This window comes from Gadus morhua, chromosome 18, assembly GCF_902167405.1.
Source record: "Gadus morhua chromosome 18, gadMor3.0, whole genome shotgun sequence".
NCBI classification, from domain to species: domain Eukaryota; kingdom Metazoa; phylum Chordata; class Actinopteri; order Gadiformes; family Gadidae; genus Gadus; species Gadus morhua.
The window spans coordinates 9673252-9693280 of NC_044065.1; the positions used below are offsets into that span (position 1 = coordinate 9673252).

The following is a 20029-nucleotide window of genomic DNA, read 5'->3' on the forward strand; positions in this document are numbered from 1 at the left end:
CGGTCCGCTCCACTACACTGAAGTAGGGATGTCTACAGTGAAGAAGAAGGGGGGAGGGTACCACTTTGTCACAGGCTGCTATGTAGATTAACCTTTCAATTAGTTGTTATCAGGTCCCTCTCTGTCTCGGCGCGGGCTTTTAGCGTTCGATTACAAATCAAGTGCAACAGAATCAAATGGATATGTGGCGGTGTGTTTATCCATCGACGTTTCAATCATCATACTAATGAAGAGGAGTAGCAGAGGGAAAACTTAAAGAGGTAACTACAAGCAAATATTTACGGGCAGCCTCTTGCCTTTTTTCCACACTAGTTATATGATCATCCTTGCATAAAACTTGCGTAATTTGTTGTTGCCTCTTCGCCCGCAGCGGGTGTATATCTAGTGGACCATCTAGCGAAACCCAAGTCGGCTCGGTTGTATATTTTGTAATGTGTGGAAAAATGAAAACGGAGCGATAGAGAAATGGGAGCAAGAAACTAGCGAGACATAATTGAGGTGCAGCGATGAAGGATCTTACTCTTGAAATACTTGAGGAACTTGCAGCGCATATTTTCTCCGATCGCTCGTTATTTTTCGGGCCATCAGTGATGTTTGATAGTTAGTCATTTGAAGGTTGTGTGGCTTTATTCTGCCTGTTCTACTCGCGATGTGAAAATGTTTTTTTCCCCTCCTCTCTCCAGCCGTTGAGCGCACAGGGACACCATTTTCAGGACAGAGAATCTGTGGTTTTATCGAGCGTTTATTGAGATGGGCGAATGTGTAGTTTCAATGTCAAATATTGACCGAATAGCGTTGTAGGCGAACATATTCAACGGGGAGGATGTCTGAGCTGTCGGAGGACGACAGGCGATCGCTTTGCGCACATTTTCGCCTGCAGCCATCTAAATACCACGACTAAGCATCGAGAAGGCATGCCTCTTTAAATCAATGCTTAAGCCCTTTGCAGGTTTTATGCAAACAAATGCTGGATTTAACAAACAGCCAATTAAAGTCTAAAATGATCCAAATCACTTTCAAGTGTAGCCAACTGTTTCAAGGAAGAATCTAAGTAAAGGTGGTCTGGTCTTATGCGCTCTGCAATGACATTCATTTTACGTGACATTGTAATTATTATATTTCCCACTTCGGTCTAATCCGACTCATAAACCCACTCTACAAAAGCCTGTTTTATGTCAGACATGTGATAATCAAATAGCATAAGTGATCGCGGTGTATTATATCACTTTATTACACCAGGCACCTTAAGAGGCGGGTCAAGCGAGTAAAGTGACAGATCACTCAGCCAGTGCCGTGCCATTTAGCGTGAGCTCATACATAAAGATTGACATGTGCTTTATCAAACCAGAAATCGGATCTCGTCCTCACAGCCAATATTGAAGTTGCTAGGGAGGGCACATTAGTGTAGGTAAGGTTTAATGACACTCCATTGGATTGTAATCAGCGTCATGTCGGATTCATGTAAACTACAACATTGTAACAAAATGGCGACTGTTTAGGTGACATCAGTAACACGGGCAACATTATCATGATCCGCTCCGCTCAGCGGCCACCGCTCAGGGTTCGTTGCGTGTATATTTGTGTCGTTGTTCGCGTCGCGCCGGAGTCCGGATAATGGTTCGCAGACGCACCATAAACATCAGTCGGCAGCTGTCAAAAGCCAACGTTGATGGTACGCAGCTGTCATTAAGACCCGAGGCTGGTCCACTGGTCCTTACCTTGATGTGAAGCTGTCAAAGTGGCGTGCTTTCTAGTAACAACTCAACTTTGTCACTGGTTGAGTCTCGCTGGTTTGTTTTTGTATTTCTCGCGGTTATGGTGTAGTTGCGTGTGGCGAATGGATGGCAGTGATTATGAAGTGGAAGCCAAGTCTGATACTTTTAGTGCAGGTATTGCGTGTCTTGTCGTCGCTGTTTTATACACCAAGTGTCGCCCACAGTATTATCCATAGAATTGATTTTAAAATGGAGGTCAGATTTTTTTGTGTGTGTATTATGGTTTTAAACTATGGATAAAACCACTGTTATTTCTTGCGTTTGTTTTGACTCATGTTTTATTCCGCACCAGAAGTATTGAATCCCACTGGACTATTCTTCTTTATATCAAGTTTACAAATGCCCATAGTCCTTATGTGGAGTGCAAATTATAACAAATTAACCATTAAAAAAAAAGGTTAAACTGTTAACAGTTGAACTGTAGCATTGTTGACATCATGTGTCATATCATATATCATGTGTTACAAAAAGGCTGTCTAACGTAATTGTATGTTTTATCGTTCTAGATCTACGTCTGGAATAACAATCAAGCCCCAGGTGATGTATGGTAACCATTGTGGAATTTACACGAGCCGCCTCTTTGTCAAGTTCAACGTGAGATACCTGGAATGTCACTGTGGTGGAACCTAAGCAGCTGATCCCGGGTTTCGAACATGTGGATGTATCAAATGTTTTGCAGCAGAAAAGGGGGATCTTTATGGCTCGCCTATTGGAGATTCTAATCACTCAACCATGGTGAAACTCGCGAACCCTCTGTACACGGAGTGGATTCTGGAGGCGATACAGAAGATAAAGAGGCAGAAGCAGAGGCCCTCGGAGGAGAGGATCTGCCATGCGTTGGCCACGTCGCACGGCCTGGACAAGCGCACCGTGCTCGAGCAGTTGGAATTAAGCGTGCAGGATGGCTCCGTCCTCAAAGTCACCAACAAGGGGAGCGCGTCGTACAAGGACCCCGGCCCCCCCGGGCCCCCCTGCCCCACGGGGCGTGCCGCGCCCCAGCCGCCCGAAGACCCTCCGACCCCTCCACCTCCGCCGCCGCCGCCCCCGCCCCCGCCACAGCCCAAAGGATCTATATGGAATTCTAGTGACCTGCGGCACATCGATTGGAATAAAGTGATTAGGAGGGCGCTCGAGGGCTTGGATGATACCCACGGCTCCTCGCTGAAGAGCATCGAGAGGTACCTGAGGAACCAGGGCGACCTGGTGCCGGTCGCCGACAACCCTGCCTTCCAGCAGCGGTTGCGGCTGGCGGCCAAGAAGTCGGTCAACAACGGGCGTTTGCTGAAGAACGGCCCACGCTACAAGCTCACCCTCGGGACCGCCGAGGCCCGGGGTCTGAGGTTCGCGGGCGGCTCTCCGTTAGCGGTGTCGCCGTCGGTGACGCTGCTGCCGCACGAGAGAGACAAGGTGAGGCCAGCCTTGGCCCAACGCCACCGCCTCCTCCTCTGCCACCGCCGCCGCAGCCACGCCATTATACACATCATCTTCACTCTGTTCTCTGCCGCTTTTTAATCTCAATCATAGTAAAGCTTTGGCAGTGGGACTGAATAATCATTTAAGTCTGGGTGATATAACAATGAGTCTATCCTGGGAGCCCAGGGCCATTTGAATATGATTCATAGAGCGGTAGAAGGAAACGAGGCCTGATGAATCTGGCGATTTTTCACAGGCAAGACAGTAAAGTGTAGGAGACTTGACTTGTGGTGTAGAAGAGTAGGGAACTAGGCTATCGGTATTGAGAAGTAGGAAACTAGGCTGATTAATGAGGAGTAGGAAACAAGGCTGATATTGATCAGTAGAAAACTAGGCCGATACTGATAGTATTGAAGTGTATTAAACTAGGCTGATGGATTTGAAAAGTAGGAAACAAGTCAGAATTTTGAAGTCTAGGAAACTGCTTATAGTATAGAAGAGTAGTAAACCAGGGAAAGTATTAAAGATTAGGAAACTAGGCTTAGTATTGAGTAAGAAAGGCTTTATTATCGGAGAGTCTGAAACTAGGCTAAGGTTGAAGAGTAGGAAACTAGCACTATATTGAAAAGTAGAAAACTACTCAATATTGAAAATAAATTAACAAGGCAGTTATGAAGAGTAGGAAACTAGGCTTATAGTATTAAGAGTAAGAAACAGCTTATTATTGAAGTCGGAAATTAGCCAGTATCGAAGAGTATGAAACTCTTAATAGTATTGAAAAGTAGGGAACTAGACTTGTAATATTGAAGCCTAGGTAACTAGGCAGTATTAAAGATAACGTAACTGAATTGAAGAGCAAGAACCTTGGCTTACAAGGTTATGATGATATGGGTAACTATGCTGGTGGAATCGAAGAGTTGGAAACTAGGCTAATAGTATTGTAGGAATCTAAACAGAATTTTTGTGTAGGAAACTAGCATTGTAGAGGAGTAAACTAGGTTCCTTCCGACTTTATCCTCTTAAGACTGGGGAAAAAATCTAGGCAGTACTGAATTGTGGGGAACTAGGCTGGTAGTAGTGAAGGGTAGGAAACTAAGCTTATCGAAGTATAGGAAATTGGCCTGATCGTGTTGGGAACTGAAGAGCAAGAAATCAGGTTTATAGTATGGAAGAGAAGGAAGCTAAGTTTATGGCTTCTTTCATGGGCACTTTTGGCCGTACCATACCGTGCTGATTTGCATTTCCATCACCAGTTTAAACACACAGAGTCACGCCCGAGATGGACGGTCTGAGGTTTGGCCAAAGTGAGCCTGACCCACCCCCAAGTGGGCTGCACCCCAGGGTGCTGTTCGGAGCGAGAAACGGACCCTTAAATAGTAGGAATATAGACCTATTAAAAATACATTAAACGCATATCCACTCACGCAGTGTATGGCAAGAAGTTCTCTACAGCTTGATGCTTTATTATTCATTCTTTCCTATAACTATATAAGCATAATTAAAGACGGTAATGAAGGTTTAAGAGAAGCGTGCCCTGCTGATGTTAGTTTGACGATATTCTCTTGCAAAACAAAATGGCTTGTTTAAATATGATGGATTTCTTTCAGATTAGTCTTGGTCTAAAGATATTAACAATATTTCACCCTATTTGATCGCTGATATAGATGTGTAAACAGGACTTCTCTGCAGCTCTCATTGAGCTATTGCGATCAGGGAGCAACAGAGGGGGAATATTGATCGTGAAACTGAATTTGCCATTCAGATTCAGTCATTATGTGTGTCGCCGTCCGTCTGAAACAACGCAAATATATAAAACGGGCAACACAAGTGTGTTTGTTGTGGTGTCATCGATACAAAACAGGCGCGTCATCAGCTAGAAACATACCTTCAAGCGGGAAGCCTTGTTACAATGGAAATGCAAATCCTGACTGCGCTTGGCTGCCGTACAGTCGAACCGTGTATAGTTCAGTGGGAAAACGCCATTATAATATTGAAGAGTAGGAAACCCTGCTTTTAGTATTGAAGAGTAGGGAACTTGGCTGATATCATTGAAGATTAGGAAGCTAGGCTTAAGTATTGAAGAGTAGGAAACAATGTTTGGTATTGAACAGTCGTAAACTGATGAAATTATTGAATGCTATGGAACTGGGCTGATATTATTGAAGAGCAGGAAGGTAAGGTTATATCATTGAATGCTATGGAACTGGGCTGATATTATTGAAGAGCAGGAAGGTAAGGTTATATTATTGAATGCTATGGACCTGGGCTGATATTATTGAAGAGCAGGAAGTTAAGGTTATATTATTGAAGGGTATAAAACTAAGCATAAGTATTGAAGGGTTGGAAACTAAGGTTATAGTATTGAAGAGTAGGAAACTAGGCTAATGGTATTGAAGGATAGGAAACTAGGGTTATAGTATTGAAGAGTGGGAAACTAGGCTTATAGTATTGAAGAGTAGGAAACTAGGCTTATAGTATTGAAGAGTAGGAAACTAGGCTTATAGTATTGAAGAGTAGGAAACTAGGCTTATAGTATTAAAGAGTGGGAAACTAGGCTTATAGAATTGAAGAGTGGAAACTAGGCTGATAGTATTGAAGGGTAACCAAAAACTAAAATGACACCTCAGGGGAGCAACCTCTCTCCAGGTAGCAGTTGACCTACTGACCCTAACATTAACCTGGTCCAATCAGGCACTGCTGCATAACCAGTGTTTACCAGTGTTTTGGTGTCGTTCCCTGTGGTGGCCAACCCTTTTTTTATTTATTTCCTTTTTATTGGCGACACGGTGACCTTTGTGATCATGGAGCCGGTCGAGAGCAGAACTTTTGGAGACTGCTTTGTTTCCTGCTGACGTTGCCATCCGAGGAGGTTTTGCGTTTCAGTTGGCACAGTCGCGGTAACGCACACTGGGAGACGAACACGTTCCCACTAGTGACGGCAGATTCTTTTAACGGGGCTTGACATTTTAAAGATGTCATTGAGTAAAGGAATGTTTTTTTTTCGCCCGAATCGGTTCGGTCATGGCATGGGAAAGGGGCTCGGAGATTTACTTGTGAATCCAAATCCCATGCAGATCACATCTAGAGGCCTATTGAATTCAAGTGTGGTTTGATAGATTAGGCTCGGCGTATCAAATGGTGTATAATGTCAGTCACCGGAGAGATTGCTGTCCTGCCCACCACTTTCACAGTGAATAATCAGGAAATGACAGCTTGATACTCAAGCCACAACTGTGACTTTGTGGTCTGGGCAAGACTTTGAGACTGTACGCCCTAAAGAGAAACCGTCCTTCTGAAGAGTCCTTGCAGAGCAAAATAAGAGGGCCCACTTTCTCTATTTGTTGCGTTTTGACTGACATACCCATCCAGTTGTACTTGCATTCTCCCAAATTGTGAGCCGTGTGTGTGTGTCTGTGTGTGTGACGTACTTTAGGGGAAAAGAACAGTCTTGCTTAGGAGAATATTTTGATTCTGAAGAGACTGGCAGGAACAAAGGCAAGGAATGGGATTTTTTTCTTCCTGCCTGTGTTATGCAACCACTTGAGCTCTCTCTCTCTCTCTCTCTCTCTCTCTCTCTCTCTCTCTCTCTCTCTCTCTCTCTCTCTCTCTCTCTCTCTCTCTCTCTCTCTCTCTCTCTCTCTCTCTCTCTCTCTCTCTCTCTCTCTCTCTCTCTCTCTCTCTCTCTCTCTCTCTCTCTCTCTCTCTCTCTCTCTCTCTCTCTCTCTCTCTCTCTCTCTCTCTCTCTCTCTATGTCTCTCTCTATGTCTCTCTCTCTCTCTCTCTCTATGTCTCTCTCTCTATGTCTCTCTCTCTATGTCTCTCTCTCTCTCTCTCTCTCTCTCTCTCTCCCCTCTCTCTCTCTCTCTCTCTCTGTGTGTGTGTGTGAGCACTGTTCTAATAGGACTCCACCCCCAGCCCTTACTCGCGACAGCTAGCTCTTGAAGCAGTGTAATTTCCTGTAATGTACTCAATTTGAAAACCCAAAGTTAATCAGTGACAACTCTTCAAGCTGTTTGTTTTGTGTTTCTCTCCGTTTCTGAGGACATTCCCGTTTGTTTGACTCCCCATACTGAAAGATATTCATTCCATTAGGGTACTCCTTTGGGTTCTGGGTTAGACTTGTTGTTGTTGTTGTTTTCATTATAGGCTCAGCTACAGTTTCCCATCAATCTTTGTTTCATCAAAGTAAACGTACACATAGTAGCTGTTGGTGCAGCTTGTAAATGCTGCATGTGGGCAGTGCTTCTGCCTCCTTAATATTACTATTGATATTATCCTTCTATTCCAGATTCTGCACACACTGTAGCAGCCAGAAACAAATCAATTTGTTTTGAGGGGAAGCGGATGGACTTGTTTTGCTGTTTTTCCAAAGATGTTGTCGTACAAGTGCACCGTTGGCTCAGTTAAAGGCTTTTCCTTGTTGTGTTGTCCAACTTGTTTCTGAGAAGAAAACCTCGGCCAATATATATGCATCTAAATACATGAATAACATCCATGTACCCACTGTATATGATACACAGTTCATGAACTATAATGTGTATCTCTAGTGCCAACGATTTCTTCCCGAGTCACGCACTTACTTGGGTCGACAAAGGAGCTCATCTAGAGCCCCTTTGCCCAAGATCTGGCGGCCATCTCCCCTCTCCCATCCCTTGTTCTTCCTGGCCGGCTGGCCCTATTTGTCATACTGTTTGCACAACAGTAAGGCCTTGTATCCAAACGCAGAATCGGCTGCGAGTGTTAAGGAAATTTGAATGCTGGTCTTTCTTTGAGTTTGCATTCGGTTTCAGATCTGTTTCGCGTGTCATACTGACCAAGTGGCCTGACTTCAGATCAAATAACAAACCCTGTTGTTCGCCTGTAGCTCCCAACTCAGATAGAAACTAGAAGGAGTCACACGTCTTCTTGAGGGGGCTGCTTTAGTTTCGGTTGCGTTTTTATTTTACTTTCTTTTCATTGACCCCTTTCTGCTTGACAAAGCACAAATATTTTTTTATTACTTTTTCCATCCCTCCTGATGTTTCGGTCATTCTCCATACAGTCGCGGGCCACCCATCGCTGCGAGGCCCAGCCTTGCAGTTTTATCACTGGCCATGTTTATATTCACGTCTTGTGTGAGCATTAATGAGCTACTAATGCAGGCGCGCGTTCTCCCAGTATTTATACAGCGGCTCCACCGATAGCCTAATCACCGACAATGCTGTAAACGGCTTCCGCTTCCCCGTATCAATCATAACGGTGCTATGACCATGAGGGGGGGGCGGGGGGGACAAGGCGCTCCAGCTGGATCTCTACTGGGTTGGGGGGGATGGTGGTGGTGGTGGTGGTGGATCTTCCCCTGTGGGTTCTACTGGGATACTGTCAGCAGCGGGAGAATGGATGACCTTGTCCCGTGCCTGGCGGGGGGGGGACGGAGAAGCGCAGCGGCAGAGCACCTGCAGGTTAGGTGGAGGTCAGAGACACAGGTTGGGGTTTTGTGTTGGGGGGCGGGGGGGGATATGGGGTCAGTTCGAATCGTGCTCTAATGATGGGATTCCCCAGTGGGGTGGGTGTTTGGGGGGAGGGGGGGGGTCCCATAAACCCCCTGTCAATTGATGAGGTCTGGGATGATGATGAGGGGCCTTGTTTATGGCCCCAGCTCTTGAGTGTTTTTTTATGAACCTCTTGCTGCCGGAGCAGGCAGCTGTGCCTGCGGTTCTGCTGTCCCTCCAGTAGGCCAGTGTTTGCAGTGCCGCTCTGCTTCAAGTGTTGTGTTGGCAACACCGTGTGGCGGTGCAGAGCGCTTTGTATACGGCCTCGTAAAGATCTGTGTAATGGAGTGTGGCGCTTTTGTTTTTTAATCATGACAGAGTCGGACTAGGGTGCAATCAAAGCAGATATCCCTCAAACTATCGGGTTCTTTTTTTGGCTCTCTGAATGACTTTGATTCTGTGATCTGAGACGTTTTCACTTTCGCAGTACTGAGGGTCTGTGCAGAAACATGCAAGTGCATGTTTGATTATTAATGTCAATATTTCCCTGTTTCTTATCGACAGTGGTGGTTAGTCCTGGTCGTGCAAGCTTTACTCTACATTTTGAAGTGGAATTTCTTTAAAGCCCTTAAACTGTGGCATCGCGGCGTTCCGTTGTAGTAGATGAAACAAGGTAGAGTCTGTCGTACACCTCTACCTCTGTTTGGACGAGACTGGTTAATGATTCAGCTCCAGGCTGAGAGAACACGAATCAGGGAGAGTTCACTTCACCCTCGTTAATATTCTCCGAGCCCGTTCACAGGGCCAGCCTGCCGCTAGGGTCTGTTCCATTCAAATCCTAGAAACAACTCTGTCTTAACGCCTCTCAAGCCTGGACTACCAGCATGCCCAAGCAGACGACCAGCATGCCCCATGGTTCACTGACGAGATGACAAAAAAAGAAAGCGGCCCCCAAAACAAACACACACTCCTAGCCTTGACACCTGCCAGCAGCCCCGGAATCTGATTTCCCTATGTTAAACAATTCTGTTTGTTTGTGTTCCCCCCCACCCAGCTCCGAGTGGACCCCATACCCATATGCAGCTTCTGTCTGGGGACACGGGAGTCAAACCGGGACAAGCTGCCCGAGGAGCTGCTGTCCTGCGCCGACTGTGGCAGCAGTGGTAAGTTTCGGGCCTCCAGCTTTGGCCGTAGTCAACGAGGCGACGCAGAGAAGCCCTCCGTCGTCCCTAGAGCGCGGCTCCGGCGTCCAGTAGCGAGGCAGCTCCTCTCCAAAATATGGGTTTTTAACGGATTATGAGACCGGACAAACGCCGGAGTACTTGTGGATGGGAGTCCGCTTCACCGAGAGCGTCTTGTTAGGAAGAGCACCATGGAAACGGGAGTGAGTGTGCGCCAGGCGGATCTGAACCGAGTGCGAGCCGTAATGGGCAAAAGAAGGGCAAATGCCCTGTAAGTGGCCATTAGGGTTTGAAATAAGCAAAGTCATCTCGGCTCTACTCAGATCGCACCGGCTCGGCGTGACGCACGCCAGCGAGAGTGGATCAAAGATCAGCCGTTTGCCTCCGTTTCTTCCCCCCTTGCCGCTCCTTTTGGGGCAGACAAAATTGCGAGGCCCTCCTCCATAAAACTACCTCGCCGAAGGAGTCACTTTGTGTTTGAACAATTATTTTAAATGCCGTAAGGAATTGTTCTCCCGGTGACATTTTTAGAGCTCAAATTTGACTAAGTACACGGAGGTGGTTTTCATTAACCGCTTATAGTGTACACAAATTGTGCGCTCACTGTAAAACAGCTGTTTTACAACCAGCCGCGGCAGCCCGGAGAGGGCCAAGGCATGCTTTTACATGACTTTCATGGATTGCTTCCATTAGAACGAGTGGCGCTACGGTTTCTGCCTCATTAAGATCAAATTATCTGTAATTAGCCGCTCAGATGTTTGATACTGTTTTTAGACGCCACGTGTGTGGTTAAAAAAAAAAAAAAAGAAGAAAAGAATATGGAGGCAAGAAAAGGGAGACGGAAAAACGAAAGGATTGGGCGCAATAAAGCGCAATGGCTGTGGATGAACCGTGGCGTTCCCAGCCGAAGCCCTCCCATGTGAACGTAGCGAGGGGGGGGCCGGGGAAGGCGTCTCGTCGGCTCCTGTGACACCGCTGCTCGAGAGACCCAACAAACAGCCAACGCTCACATGTCTTTCTAATTACCTCTACAGGGCACCCGTCATGTCTGAAGTTCTCCCCCGAGTTAACCGTGCATGTGAAGAGATTACGATGGCAGTGTATCGAATGCAAAGCCTGCAGCACTTGTCAAGACCAGGGGAAGAACGCTGTAAGTACTACATCCACAACCCCTGCTTGTCTGAGGTAGATCCCCCCCCCCCCCAACCCCCTTCTGTCTGTGTATCCCTCAGGATTTGTCGGTACTCCCTCGGATTTGTAAAGGCTCTCCAGTGGCACAATTGGTTTATTTCCTTCCCTCCCCAACGCCCCGGCTGACAGGGTGTTGTGTGTGTCTGCCACGGGGACATCCCCATAACACACGCCTCCTTGCTCCCCTTACAGGATGAGATGCTGTTCTGCGATTCGTGTGATCGGGGCTTTCATATGGAATGCTGCAACCCGCCGCTTTCAACAATGCCAAAAGGTAAAGTGTTTGCACAGCCTGGTGCCTGGCGGTTTCCCCACCTCTCTGTCTGTCTCCGTCTCTCTCTCTCTCTCTTCTCTGTCTCCCTGTGTCTGTCTCTCTCTCTCTCTCTCTCTCTCTCTCTCTCTCTCTCTCTCTGTCTCTGTCTCTGTCTCTGTCTCTGTCTCTTGCTCTCTCTCACTCTCTCCTGTCAATTCAAAGCATCCCCTTCTTAATAGAAGTCCCCTTCTGGTCTGTCATATAGCACACAGCTAGGTAGCAGTGCCTTATTAGAAGCTTTGCATGCATATCAAATTATTCCTGCATCCCAGGGGATGTTGCTATCTCCGTATTACAGTGCAGGCCCTCCAGCTAGCCTTGTAATGATTGTGCACCTAGTAGGACATTTGGCAGGCGATTCGTACAATTCACATCACTGCGCTGGAAACAAGCTGAGACAGTGTATCCGGGCGGACTATGAATCGACCCAGTGTTTTTCTTATGGGTTTTTCCCCTTTGTGCTGAGTAATTGATTGTCCTGCTGGTGTTTGGGCTTTATTCCCGCCAACTGATGGTATAAAAGCAAGTGTTTCAGATGAATGTATGTCCTCTGAATTGATGAACCCCACCCTAAGAGATGCTCTCTCTCTTTCTCTCGCCCTCTCTCTCTCTCTGTCTCTCTCTGTCTGTGTTTGGATGCCCTCCAGGAACCTGGATCTGCCAACTCTGCCGGCCAAAGGAAAACGGGAAGCACTTGCTGCAGAGGAAAGCTGATGAAATCAAACGACGATATGCAAGGCCAATCGGAAGGCCTAGAAATAAGCTCAAACAGAGAATGTAAGCATGAGCACACTTGTGTTCTCGTCATTTCATTGCAAGATCAACGGCAGTATATTCAGCATATTTCCGTTGAATGACATATGTTACCCCGGTGAATGATTGGTGTCTGTGCTCTGCCTCCTCTCCAGGTGTGTCCCCAGTGGCGACGGCTCCATGATAGCACTCGGAGGAAGGGGGACGCCTGGTAGGGGTCAAAAGATTAGCCTCTGTTCCACACCCTCATCTGGTCATGCTGCATCTGCCACGGACGGCAGAGGCACACTCGCCGTCGCAGATCCCCGTTGGGCGGGCGACGCCCCCCAATTCACCACCTCCACCCCCACCCCTCCTCCTCTCCCCACCACCACCACCACCACCACCACCACCACCTCTCCCCCCCTCACGCCCACCTCCACCAACCCGGCCGCGCTCGCCGTAAACAAGAAAACCAAAGGGCTTATCGACGGGCTGTCGAGATTCTTTACCCCCTCCCCCGTCGGCCGCCGGTCCCGCCCCCTGGCGACGGGCTCGCCCCCCCGGCCGCAGAGTCCCGAGGACGAGGGCCCGCCCAGCCCCCCGAGCCCCCCCGAGCCGCAGCAGTCGATCGCCTTCGAAGGCGACGCGGACGACGCCGCCGGTCACATGCTCCCCCCTTCCCCCGGCGCACTTTCTCCCCCGCCCCCGACCCTGCCCGGACTTAGCCCCCCCTCCCAGGTGTCCAGCAACTCCACCCTGGCCAGCTCCCCGCAGAGCTCGTCCAGCCAGTCTAGCGTCCCGTCCCTGAGCAGCCTCTGCCATAGCCACCAGCTTAAGGGACTCTTCGACGGACTCTCGCACATATTCACCACTCAGGGACAGTCGCGGAAAAAGGGACTGGCGTGCTACGCGCCGCCCAAACGCAATCACCCTAAGCCGGAGTTGTCCGCGCGCGGCCCCAAAACGTGTCCCCAGCGCCTGGGGATGAAGGAGTTTGGCAAGGGTAGACTACTGTCTCACTCCTCGTCCCCGGGGCCCGGGCGGCCCCGGGGCCGGCCCTTTAAGCTGGTCAGTCATTTCAAACGCAACCCCTTCCTTAAGAAGCACAGGACACTAGGCAGGCTGAGGTATAGGGTGAGTCCCCCGAAGGCAGCGCCCTCACCAGGGAAGGGAGACTTGACAGACGGAAGAGTTAAGCCAGAGCACGACCATGGTAAGCAAGGCTCCAGCCTCGGACCCAGCCCCCCCTCCGCCTACACTATTGCAATATTTTGATCTGATTTATTTTCCATGTAATTTTTGTAGCCTCTTTTTTTTTTTGTTGCTCAGACTTTCAGAGCTGTTCCTCTGCTTTTGGGAGCGAAGCTCTATTTGGCAGTTCTTTTTTTTTTTACTAATCCTACGCCACCTACAACTTCTACCACTACTGCTGCTGCTACTGAACTCATTGAGGTCTTAACCCAGTCTGGTTGCGTTTGACTGGGCTGTGGGGAACCTATTTCTGTGACGCGGCTTCCATCTTCCTGGCCGTCGGCCTGCGTCATCGTGCATGGTCCACTAACTCTCCCTCATGCTGCTCCCTACTCTGTCCTTGACCCCCCCCCCCCCCCCCCCCCCCCCCCCCCCCCCCCCTACACACACGCGCACACACGCGCACGCACACTCTACGCAGTTGCTCTGGCGCTGACCACTGCCTCGTGGTAGTAGTCACTGTGTAGCCGCAATCGCTTTGACTCCTCACCCTCCCCCCGCCATTCCATCCCTCACACATACTGTCTCCACCACCATCACCCCCACCACCGACACCACCACCACCACCACCACCATCATCCTCCCCCTCCCCCCCCTCCTCCCAGGCAGTCATTAGAGGCTCACGATCCGGTGAGTCAACCTCCCGGCCGGACTGGGCTGACATGATGATTACAGCCACAGAGCCAATGAACCTTTCACTGGACTCGTCTTCAGGGGTGGAGATTCACCCGCATACACAAACACACATGCACACACACGGACACACGTAGGCACGCACCAAACAAAGAAATAAAAGCGCTGGCGGTTTATTGGTCGGCCCGGCTATCTGAAACAATAAGGGCGCCCGAAGGACCTCTCGGCCGTGTAACCAAAGCAGGCACATTTCCATGAAGACATTAACGACGCCATCTCTCCTCTTCCTCCTCCTCCTCCTCCTCCTCCTCCTCCCACCACTTCATAATAATGATTCTCTTTTTTGTGTTGCTTATTTCCTGCTGTTTGGTGCATTTCGTTAAAAAAAGAAACTATCACCACTTGCTTTGCTCTTGCCCCCCCCCCCCCCCCGACATTGGTTGCTTCCTCGCGTTGACACCGGCTCCCCCCCCCCCCCCCCCCCCCCATCGCATCTGCTTCTTAATTCAGGGGAAACTGTCTTGGTGGATGACTAAGCACACGAAAAGCGGTTACGCAATTAAAGTGATTTAGTCTCACTTCATTACATTACGGATCTGCACATAAACATGCGAGGACGATACATTATCAAGGCTCCTCGGAGACAGGGCCCCTCCGTACTGGGGGGCCCAGGTGATAAGACTCACAGCGTAAGCACATTAGCACAGAATGCATTTAACACATTATTCAGCCGCGGCTACATCAAAGCAGTCGCGGCTGATGCGGTGTCTGAAGAGTGCGTGCGTGTGTCTGTCTGTGTGTGTGTGTGTGCTTAACGGGCCTTGCTGTCTCTCTGGGCAGGCTTCGAGGACCAGCGGGAGGTGAAGGCAGAGGCGCAGCCCAGCGTGGTGGCCATGTCGCGGGAGCACGTCACGGACGAAGACGTGGAGGTGTTCACGCGCGTGCTGGACCTGTCGACGCAGGTGAGCTGAACGTGGATGTTTTGAGGTTTGACACGGCGTTTCCAAACCTGTGGGTCGCGACCCCCGTTTGGGGTCGGCCGGTTGGATAATGGGGTCGTTGGAGATGCTGACTAATAAGTTACAGATGTTTAATTTGCCATAAGCCAACTTCTGTATGGCAGTGGTGCGATGTTCACTGGAACGTGAGTAACGTTCATGGGCTGATGATGCTTGGGTTAAACGATGTGGGTGGAAGAAAGGAAAGGGGAACGGATAGGGAAGATTTTGTTCAGACCTAAAATTTGGGGTTACAGGCCCAGAAATGATGGGAACCCCTAGACTCACATATTTGTGTATTTATTCTTCTCATTCTCAGAGAACGGGGTCGATGGTGAGCTCCGACTTGCCGCGCTACCCTTCCGTCATCGAGTTCGGGAAGTACGAGATTCAAACCTGGTACTCCTCACCGTACCCTCCTGAGTATTCCAGGTATTCCTTGCTGCTCCTCAAACCACACCATCCGTTTATGATTCTTAATGTTGTGAAACGTTTCTGTTCTTCAGTGTTAATGAATAAAGTTGCAGGCCGTACAGTAATTCCCCTGATCACATAGCAGAACTGAGTGTTCTTTCTTGTTCCCTCCCTCCCCCTCCCACCACACAGACTGCAAAAGCTTTATCTGTGCGAGTTCTGTCTGAAGTACATGAGAAGCAAGAACATTCTCCTGAGACACGCGAAGAAGTGTGGCTGGTTCCACCCGCCAGCCAACGAGATCTACAGGAAAGATGACCTCTCGGTGTTCGAGGTCAGCCCCCCCACCCTAGCACATCCCACCAACACCTTCCTGCCAGTGAACTGTATGCTATGTGCGAAATCCCAACCAAGTGGATTCTGGGCGGGGGGCGGGAGGGGGCGGGAAATACAACTGTTTGAACAATGTCAGCTCGCTTAGCTTTTCATTGCTGTCTGTCTGATCCCCTCGTTCCGTTTAGGTGGATGGAAATGTCAGCAAACTCTTCTGCCAAAACCTCTGCCTGCTGGCCAAGCTTTTCCTGGACCACAAGACTCTGTACTATGATGTGGAGCCCTTCCTCTTCTACATCCTCACCCAGAACGACAACAAAGGCTGTCACCTGGTGGGCTACTTCTCCAAGGTAAGACCTTGTGGAATTGCGGGTGTATTGCTTGTGTCTATCCATATGTGTGTGTGTGTGTGTGTGTGTGTGTGTATTTATTTTTTGATCACGAAACATATCGAGTATCCCCTGCCGAGCACGAAATCAATATCACAAACTCTGCAATGTTAATTTAATGGTTTTCTCCCGGTTTTTTTTTTTTATACGAAAGCTTATCACTACGTGTGTGTGTCTACGTGCCGTTTTGTGTGTGTGTGTGTGTGTGAACGAGCGCGCGGCGTGCGCGTGTCTCAAACAAGGACAATGGCAGGTGCAGTAAATTGCCAGCTTCAGCAGAGCTCTGACATACTTGATCTGCTTCCCCTTCCCTCAGGAAAAGCTTTGCCAGCAGAAGTACAACGTCTCCTGCATAATGATTATGCCTCAGTACCAAAGGCAAGGATTTGGACGGTTCCTTATCGATTTCAGTAAGTTCTTTAATGCATATAACACGGCGCACACACACCACCACACACAGCGCCTTTATCTCCCCACCCACACACACACCACCCACCACCACCACACCCCCCACTTGATCTTTACCATGGAGATATTTCCTCGGGCAAGGTGCTTTTTATTTGGATTGGCCAATCAAGAGACTGCCTGTGTAGCACTTATGCATTCAGGCGTTACTAACAAGAACCTTTTATTTTGTGTGTGTGTGTGTGTGTGTGTGTGTGTGTGTGTGTGTGTGTGTGTGTGTGTGTGTGTGTGTGTGTGTGTGTGTGTGTGTGTGTGTGTGTGTGTGTGTGTGTGTGTGTGTGTGTGTGTGTGTGTGTGTGTGTGTGTAAGTATGATGAGCATCAGCCATCTTAAGTATGGCCCTCAAGTCCCGGCTCACATTCCCCTGAATTCTGATGAGGCGTTGAGATGCTTCCGTCTTTCCCGCTAAATGTAATACAAGGAGCGTCAACATCATGATGACCTGCCGATGCAAAAACAAGTGTGCGTGTGGGTGTGTGTGTGTGAGCGCGAACGCGCTTTTTTCAGCCAGTGGATTTCACCAGTTTTGTCAACAGAGGACTTTTATTGGTTCAAGGGTTTTCCTCTTTGCCGAGTGTGTGTGTGTGTGATGAAGAGAGTGAAGAGTGGGCGCGAGCGAGGGGCGGGCGAGTGGTAATGGAGCATTTGATTTCCTGTTCACTTTGCGGGAGAGAGAGAGCCAGAGAGAGACTGTGATATTGAGAGTGTGCTGATAACAAAGACGGGGATTAAGGGAGATTGAACACAGCTGAGTTTCTGAGCTCTTAGAGGGCTTTATTGGAAAATGTAACACCGGAGCTGGAAGTTGTTTAGATTAAGATTTGTCTGTTAGACTGGTTTTCTAAGGGAGGCACACACACACACGCACGCACACGCTGCCTCAGGTAGCCCAGAGAGACGGCGAAGAGATATTGGTTACACACGCTGAAGAAAAAGGGTCTCTGCCTCTCTTTTTAATGCGTTAACCCCCCGGATTACCAGCAGCCCTTTTTGTTGTGTTTATTAATTGTAATTTATTCGTGAAATGACAAAAGGAGAATGCCTTTTTTTTGTTGCCATTGGTTCATTCGAGTTCATTCATTCCTTTTTTATGCCTGTTATCGTTGGCTCCTTCCTCCTCCTCCTCCTCCTCTGCCAGCCTAATGAATATTGTCACGATTACTGAAATATCATGTGTTCTGCGTCGGGTCACGTGCTTCCTGGTAGTGGGCGCACATTAAAACGCCTTAATTAATTTCCTGCTGCTAATAATGTATGACCCTTGACAGGACTGCTATAAAACTAATTACACACAATACCTTGTAGTACTTTTCGCTCGCCCCTGTTCATTACGCCGCTTAAGTGCAGCCTCTTGTGCGCGTTGACATCCAGCTGCTTTTTCGCCCGTTTTTCCTCTCTTTATGTTCCCTCGTCTGCTTCTCCTTATTGCCTCCCTCCCCTCTCTCCCTTCGCCGTCTTTTAATCGCCTTTCGTCTTCCTCGCCAATGATGAGCGTACCCACGCGATGAAGGGGTGGAAGGAGCTCGAAATGCGTTCCCTTAGCTTCTGTTCAGACCCGAAGCTGTCCCGCCTACCTTGGCGGCAGTAGCTCAGGAGGTAGAGCGGGTTGGCTGGTAACCGCGAGGTTGCTGGTTCGATCCCTGGGTGTCGAGGTGTCCCTGAGCAAGCCGCCTAACCCTAGCTGCTCCCGACGAGCTGGCTGTCGCCTTGCATGGTTGAGTGAATGTGTGCATGAATGGGTGAATATTAGACAATATTGTAAAGCGCTTCGGATAAAAAGTGCTATATAAATGCAGTCTATTTACCATTACCCTCAAAACTGCAATCCTAGCCCCCATTTCACGTCACTCAACGTGGCCTCAATATGGACATCATGCGAGGGGAGCTTCATCTGAACCCGGGGCCGTGCCTCCAAGCCATCGACTCAAAGCCCTCTCTCTCCCCCCCCCCCCCCCCTGATTCCAGGTTACCTCCTCACCCGGCAGGAGGGGCAGGCGGGCTCCCCGGAGAAGCCGCTGTCCGATCTGGGTCGGCTGTCCTACCTGGCGTACTGGAGGAGCGTGGTGCTGGAGTACCTCCACGCGCAGCCCTGCCGCCGCGTGAGCGTGCGGGCCATGAGCCGCGCCACGGGGATGTGTCCGCACGACGTCGCCGCCACCCTCCAGCAGCTCCGCATGGTCGACCGACAGGACGGCAGGTCAGTGCTGCCCCCCCTCCCCCCCCCTGCGTCCTCTCCTCACCCTCCTCCTCCTCCCCTCCTCTTCCTCGTCCCTTCTGGGCCGCGGCCGCGCTGCCATTTCCCAGCTCCGTGTGACTTATCCAGGCCAGTGGGTATTTTTACCCGGCACATCCATTCATTGCGCCGAATATTGACAGAAGTAAGTCAAGCTGTGCAACCCCCCAACCCCCCAGTGAGGGCAAGGCACACCTTCTGTCCCCGGGAAGCGTGTGTAAAAAAAATAATAATTAATCGTTGGTTAAAAACCAAACGATGTGTGATTTATAAGGATGTAGTCGGGCGGAGAGACGTTGGCTGGAGTGGTTCAGATCCACTATGCACGGCGCATCTGTGGGGATTGAGCCAGCTCGAACAGGACGTCCTGACCCCACTGCCTTCTCTCTCATTGGACTAGTTCACCCAGCGGCCATCTTGGTGCCATCCCGGCGCTTAAAGGTGACATATTATACCACCAGGTGTGAGTGGGATAAGCCATTCCAAGCAGTTTTGAAAATCTGCTTCTTCTGACATCACAAGTCCACCGAGATGCATGACGGATAGATGAGCATCGTTTGCTACAGTCCACTGGGTAGGCTGGTAGACTCACCTATCCAGCACACATCTTAGTGGACACGGCAACTTGTGATGTCAGAAGAGGCAGATTTTCCAAACGGCTTGTAATGGCTGATCACACTCACACGGTGGTATGATATTTAATCTTTCACGTCCCAGCTAGCGTTTAGGACCAGAACGACCGCTGGGTGACTAAGGCCCATGACTTGGATCTGAGGAGGATCACTTTGGATGACAGCGTCTCCGGGGTGACTGAATAGCATCGTGAACGGTCGTGCGGCTCGTGTATGTGATGATCATGTCGACTGTTGCCACCCCCCCCCGCGCCCCAACAGGATCGTGCTGGTCAGGAGGGAGCGTCTGATCCAGAGGCACGTGGACAGGATGAGGTCCCACCCCCGGCTCAACCAGGTGGACCCCGAGGCCCTGCGGTGGACGCCGGTCTCCGCCCACAACGCCGCGCTGTCGGAGGAGGAGAGGGAAGCCGAGATGGATGTGAGTCGCGCGGCGAAACCGACGGCAAATCCACCCCCCCCGCCCCCCCTTGATACTCAACAGAATAATGGATTGTTGCCTTTAGTGTGTGTGTGTGTGTGTGTGTGTGTGTGTGTGTGTGGTGCCACGGCCACGTGTCCCTTTTGATTAGCATGTGGGGGGTGGGTTCAAGGAGCAGGGC

The 20029-nt window shown here is 49.6% G+C and overlaps 1 protein-coding gene across 7 annotated transcripts in view; it reads left to right on the forward strand.

Annotated features, from left to right (window-relative positions):
* kat6b (K(lysine) acetyltransferase 6B) overlaps positions 1-20029 on the forward strand; it is a 27116-nt gene continuing 7087 nt past the window's right edge. Inside the window, exons 1-14 of one of the 7 annotated variants that reach the window (XM_030340197.1) lie at positions 1-260; positions 2282-3182; positions 9714-9822; positions 10875-10990; positions 11224-11305; positions 11992-12121; positions 12253-13292; positions 14804-14925; positions 15281-15393; positions 15568-15709; positions 15897-16058; positions 16414-16507; positions 18528-18759; positions 19689-19848. In XM_030340197.1, the coding sequence (XP_030196057.1) occupies positions 2508-3182; positions 9714-9822; positions 10875-10990; positions 11224-11305; positions 11992-12121; positions 12253-13292; positions 14804-14925; positions 15281-15393; positions 15568-15709; positions 15897-16058; positions 16414-16507; positions 18528-18759; positions 19689-19848 (3177 nt within the window). In that variant the 5' untranslated portion in view covers positions 1-260; positions 2282-2507. The other 6 variants (XM_030340200.1, XM_030340201.1, XM_030340196.1 and 3 more) reach the window with 6 other exon arrangements.